The sequence below is a fragment of the Pongo abelii genome, chromosome 12 (genome assembly GCF_028885655.2).
Source record: "Pongo abelii isolate AG06213 chromosome 12, NHGRI_mPonAbe1-v2.0_pri, whole genome shotgun sequence".
NCBI lineage: Eukaryota > Metazoa > Chordata > Mammalia > Primates > Hominidae > Pongo > Pongo abelii.
The window spans coordinates 40,452,292-40,458,929 of NC_071997.2; the positions used below are offsets into that span (position 1 = coordinate 40,452,292).

Below are 6,638 nucleotides of genomic sequence, written 5' to 3' on the forward strand. Positions count from 1 at the left end.
CACCCTTACCTCAGTTATGTTTACACAGCCCCTTGCTTTCCAACAAGTTCAGTAAAAGAACCCATAGTGGTCCCACGGCCAAGTCTGCTTTGTGCCTGTACCAAAGAAGGGGCACGAGTTACATAATACATCTGCTCAAAAACACTAGTAAGTCGGTTTTGAAAATGCAGATCTCTTGATGCAGTAAATTGCATGAAAAACATGATACTTCCCCTTATGAAAAAATAAAAGGTTCAAGGATGTTTAATTTTTTTATTTTAAAAATAAGATTGATTCATAAAGTGCAAGAAGTCATTTCTTTCCAGTAGTCTATATGCATCTTCAACAAACTGTTAGAAACAGAAAAGAGAAAAAAATTAGAAATACACAATCTGAAACTTCAAACCGTACTGTGGTATTAAACCATGAACCATAAGATCTGGTTTACGACAAGAAAACTGAAGTCCTGAAAATTTATCATGCACGGCTCTTCTGAAGAGCTAAGACTGGATGCAAGGTTCCTGACTTCCAGGCCACTGCTCTTTCCACTTTACCAGGCTGCCAACAACCTAAGAATTCAGTTTGGAGTTTACAATCGCCAAGGCAAAGATGTGCTAACAAGGATGTTACTGAAAAGAATTGGGGGTGGCAAGATCACCTCCCCGGTTCCTTTTCTCTTTTGTTCTTCCCAGTATTTTCTATACTGATGTTTAATGTTGTCAGGATGAACGACGACATAGCACGTTGGTAAGACATTCTCATTAAACACCCAGTGAACTAAACCAAGACACCAAAGAGCAAGTTATCAGGGAAGACAAAACTTCCACCTTCTGGTGTCTGTGGGAAAAAGTCCTACCTTCTGCGACCTAGCCAGAGTTGATCCTAAGATATCCGCCCGACCCCAAAGTCTCCCTTTGCACTGTCACTATGTGTACTGCTCACCAACACTCCAGGAAGAGCCGGCCATGGCAGGCGGGGACTGTGTGGCAAGCCTGGTTCTGGCCGCCGGCGGACTGGGGCTCCGGCGCGGACATGGCAAGGTGGCCACGCAGGGGATCGAATGGGGCGGAAGGCGCGGAGTCTCAGGCCAGGTCCAGCTTCTTCTGCGTCGCCGCCAGCTTGTCCTGCAGCCTCCTTTTCCTCCAGTCCAAGTAGCGCCTCCGCAGTCGGTTCGCCTGCCAGCCCAGGAGTACTCCAGAAGCGAAGGCTACTAGCACGGACAACTGCAGTGTCCTCTCCGACACATCCGCCATGGCTGCCCCCGGCGTGCACCGCGGTCTACGGCGCGGCGGGGTTGGGGGGGGGGGGGGCGTCAAAAGGCGCCGCGCGTCCAAGGGTGGGGCGTGGGGCAAAAATGAGACCAAGGCGGCGAGGCACGCCCCGCGCAGCTGGCGAGGCGTTGGTTCTCTCGAAACTCACTAATAGTCCCATCTGTCTCGCCTTCAACTGAAGACTTTCCCAGCCTTTGGACGACTCCACCTTCCCCTCTCCTGAACCCCCACAACATTTCTTGTTGATGCCTTACATCGTTAGCTAACATTGGGGGCGTATCTTGCTAACCCGACTGTAAGCTCTTCACCGCTCTGTATTTTCTCTCAGCAATAGAAAGTTACGCCAGTAACTTTAAATTTTCTGGTAACCTGTTTTTTAAAAAATAAAAACAAAAACATGGAATTGTTTTTAATAATATATTTACTTATCCCAACATATAGGGGATGTTATCATTTCAACATGTAACTCGTTTTTAAATTATTAAGGAGATGCTTTGTTTTTTTCATACCAAGTCTTTGAAAACTGGTCTGTATTTTACAGCGAAAAGCACATCTCAATTTGAACACTGAATTTTCAATGGAGATACCTATCAGTGTCTAGATTTCATAAAATGTACAGTTGAAAAAGTAGATTCATATAACCAAGCTGTTCTAAAAACACAAACATTTTTCCAATAACTGAATGGAGTACCAATTTTTAGATTAAATTTAAATTCATTAAAATTTTTTAAAAATTAAAAACTCAGTTCTTCAGTCACGCTAGCCATATATGGGACCAGTGGCTACCATATTGGACAATGCAGGTCTGGGGGCCATGCTGTACCAGAACTAACGTGGAGTCAAAATTGTTGGGATAGGAAACAAACAAACACATTTCTAATGATGAAAGTCATTTTGACACCCCCCCACCATGATTTCCACCTCCTAGTGTTCAGGCCTTTGTGTAATCCCCTCCCCTTGAGTGTGGGTGTGACCTGTGACTTGCTTCTAGCTAATATAATAAAGCAAAGGGGATGAGGATGTCACTCCTGTGATTACTACATATATTAATCTGTTCTCACACTGCTAATAAAGACATACATGAGACTGAGTAATTTATAAAGGAAAGAAGTTTGACTCACAGTTCTATATGGCTGGGGAGGCCTCACAATCATGGCAGAAGGCAAAGGAGGGGAAAAGGCACATCTTACATGGCAGCAGGCAAGAGAGCCTGTGCAGGGGAACTTCCCTTTATAAAACCATCAGATCTCATGGGACATATTCACTATCATGAGAACAGCACGGGAAAGACCCACCCTCATGATTCAGTTACCTCCCACTGGGTCCCTCCCATGACATGTGGGAATTATGGGAGCTACAATTCAAGATTTGGGTGGGCACACAGCCAAAACATGTCACTGTGTATATAACATTTTTTAGCAAGTTAAAGACTCTCCTATGGCTTGATGAAGTGGACGTGCTGGAGAAGCTCACAGAACAAAGAACTGCAGTGGCCTCTAGGAAAAGCCTCCAGCCAACAGCCAGCAAAAATCTGGAACCCTCAGTCCCAAAACCACAAGGAAATGAACTCTGCCCACAACCTAAATGAGCATGGAAGCAGATTCTTCCCCATTTGAGCCTCCAGATGAAAACACAGCCTTACACATTGATTGTAGTCTTGTGAGATTATAACAGAGGACCCAGCTTAATTGTGCTTGGATTCCCAATCCATGGAAAATGTGAGATAATAAATGTGTATTGTTTTAAGTGACTACATTTGTGGTAATCTGTTACATGGTGTAAGATATGGGACAAAACAGAGTGTTTTTCCCACTTTAACTCTCAATACAGACCACCTCTGGTCACTAAACAATACATTCAATACTCTGACACCAGAGTTGGGGTGAGGGAGACCTTTTTCCTATACACCAATGAATTCTGCAGCAGACAACTACTGGGTGTCCTCTAATTCAATTTAATTTTGACACTTACCTACCTGGATATAGCATCAGGTTCCATATGTTGAGGACTCAGTCCCACAAGACTTCTTCCTACTTCCAATGCCAGTCACAAATAGTAGGTTGTCACCTATACTCTGAAGAGCTGGCTATAAATCAGGAATTCCAACAACCCCCTCCTTAGGTTTGATTAATTTTCTAGAGCAGCTCACAGAACTCAGAAAAACACTTTACTTACTTTTACCCACTTATTATAAAGGATATTACAAAGGATACAGTTAAACAGCCAGGTGGAAGAGATGGATAGCGTAAGGCATATAGGAAAGGGCATGGAGCTTCCATACCCTGTTTAGGACCACCATCCTCCAGGAACTTCCACATGTTTAGCTATCCAGAAGCTCAATCAAACCCAATCAACCTTTTGGTTTTTAAGGAAGCTTCATTACACAGACATAACTGATTACATCATTGGCCACTGGTGATCAAATTAACCTTCAGGCCCTTTCTCCTCCCTGGAAGCTGGGGAGTAGGGCTGAAAGTCTAATCATGCCCTGGCATTTCCTGTGGCCAGTCCCTGTCCTAGGGATCTGCAGTCATCTCATTAGCACACAAAAGGCACTCTTATCAATCACTTGAGATTCCAATGATTTTAAGAGCTGTATGCCAGGAAACAGGAATGAAGACCACACACACACACACACACACACACACACACACACACACACACACACACACACACACACATATATATATTCACAATATCACACACAGTAATAGAAAATGAATAAAGCCCTGAAAGGAAGGTCAGCAAGTGGAGCCTGAACTCAGCCTCTCTGCAGAGATCAGCAAATGCACTTTCATACTTGAGGCAAAACGTATCTTAGGAGGGAGATGATAAGGACAGTGTTGGGTCCAGTGGGAATTCACATCTGCCACACTTAATGTTCATTTACTCAACAAATATTTATTGAATGCTGCAGTAGGCATTGGGAATGTAAAGGTGAATACAACACAAGGTCTGCCCTTAGCTTAGCACAAAGTAGAAGAGGTAGAAAAAAAAATTATGACACAGTATGATGAGCTGGAATATCTGTGTAAGTATGTTGCTTAGACTTAAAAAAAGAAAAAAAATCCTCATCATTGTAGTTTGTGAAAGCAAAACAAAACAAAACCCTCAGAGACGTTCTTTCTCTTAAAATCCATCTAATCTCTCAGCCAATCCTGTTGGTTCTATTTTTAAAACATAGCCAGAATGAAATCGCTTCTTACCACTCTACTGCTACCAACAGGTCCAAGCGGCCATTGCCTCTTTTCTGAGGGATTGCAATAGCCCTATCAGGTTTCCATGCTTCTATATCTGTCCACCCCATTCTTTTCTCAATACAGCAGCCAGAATGGGCCTTTGAAATCAGAAAAAGTTGAATCATGTCACTTGTGAAAGTTGATCATACCATTTGGGTCATTCTTGTCATACCCAATTAAAATAGATTTGAAAAGGCAGAGGGTAAGGCACTCAGGACACAAAACATTGCTCCAAGAATGTAATTCTCTGCAAGCCTGGCTGCTGAAACTACCTGCTATAACCTGAAACCAGTCTTATCTATAGCTACTGAAACAATCTCCTGAAACTCCAAGAATAGTTTAACCCATTGCTGTCACTTACCAATCAAAACTTGTCAGCTCCTCAAAACCTTACTAGTGCCAATGAACTTCGGGAGAGCAAAACATAACATTTTTCTTTTTACAGTGAAACCTCCAAGCTTCTCTTTGTCTTGCAGACATACCGAAGACCACCCAGTCTGCATGTATGTCCCAAGTTGCAATTCTTTCTTTCCAAATAAGATTTCCAAATTTCAGAGATTTGTCTCCATGTTTTGACTTTGGCACACTCTTCTGCTAGAATTCTGCAGTGACCAAAGCCCCTATGGTCATCCCAAGTGTTCTGCAAACCTGTTTCCCTTCCACCCCTGAAGCTGTCACTTGCTTGTTCACTGTGTCTTGAACTCACCAGGCATGGTTCTGCGGAATAGCATTTGCATGTGTGGTCCTCCTGCTTGGCATACTCTTCCCCAGATCCTTGCATGGGTAACTTCCTCACCTCTTTTAAGTTTGTGCCAAATGTCACCTTCTCAATGAAGCCTACTCAACTATTTAAAAATCACAAACTCAACCATCTCCCACTCAGGCACTCCTGATCCCCATACCCTGTTCTGTTCTCCTCCAGAACTTACTGCCTTCAACATTTATTATACTCACTGTTTACTGCCTGTTTCCCATGCTAGAATGTAAGCTGCTCCAGGGCAGGGATTTTTGTCTCCATTGTATACTGGTGAATCCCAAGTGCCTACAACAAGGACTGGCATATAACAAACACTCAGTAAATATTTGGTGTTGATGACAGTGGAGAGTGGTCAGGGAAGCCTTCTGAGTGGATGGCTGAAATGTATCTTGAAAGATAAGTCACAAATTGAGAAGAGACTAAATTTCTCTGTGTCTCACTTGACTCATTTGTAAAATAAGGAGTTTAGTGTTACTCAACAGCTCTAAGACATTTTAAAGAGCCACTTTTGGCAGCCTCAAGTTGCATACTTGGGCCACTGGTGTTACTGCAAATTTGAACCTCACTTGGAATTCTGGCCTCATCCCTAAGATGTCTTTAGACTAAAAATAAGCTAGATCATGTATACCAGAGTCTTGAGTATGGGAAAACCTTAGACACACAGAACTGGAAGAGACTATAGACATAACTTTGTTGAAGCAGAAGGAAACTCTGGCCACTGGGGAGAATACAGCTGCTGGGGAGAAGGCAGGGACATAAATGTTAAAATCCCTCTTAAAGAGCCACTGTGTCCCCAGCTTGCCACTTTGTGTTTTTCCCCTGAGTGAATTGTTTCAATGGAGCATTTTAGTGGACTTCACAATGGTAAACCAGCTTTGAGGTAATGCTTAGATTTGGATTAACAGGCTGAATAGTCAAGCATAGTAAGTTAAATGATTGCAAGAATGCCTTTTGAAAGATACATTAGCTGCTACTGTTGAGTTTGCTGTTTGAAGGGCTTGCCAAGGGGAAAGATTTTACCATTTATAGTGTTAGATCTTTATTGATTGTAAATAAGTTCATTTAAAGTGTATAAAAGAAATCAGTTTCCTCTGCAACTCCCAGACCATAAACAACAAAATGATCACTTTATACTTTAAATTTAGCCCCCATAAAAGGTATAGCTTTGCCATGACTAAAATGGAGCACTCACCTCAATAAATCCTTGAGTTCTGGCCCTAGAGACTCTCGCTGGGCCTGTTCCACCCGAGACACAAGCAGACAGCCCAGTGTCTTGGGGGTCTAATCACCAGGTCCTTTGTCTCCCATTCTCTTCCTCTGAGCTGTTGGGAATGGGAAGGGAAATCCCTGTAGGGCTGGGTGATATGCTCAAGTTCTTCACCTGCCCCCACA

At 43.0% G+C, this 6,638-nt stretch overlaps 1 protein-coding gene across 1 annotated transcript; it reads right to left on the reverse strand.

The window, feature by feature from the left end:
• Window positions 1-238: 238 nt before the first annotated feature.
• MTLN (mitoregulin) lies at window positions 239-1,623 on the reverse strand. The gene is given in 3 exon segments (XM_009236993.2): window positions 239-329; window positions 922-1,352; window positions 1,355-1,623. Coding segments are annotated over 2 exon segments (456 nt in total). The 5' UTR covers window positions 1,520-1,623; the 3' UTR covers window positions 239-329; window positions 922-1,061.
• Between the last annotated feature and the right edge of the window lie 5,015 nt (window positions 1,624-6,638).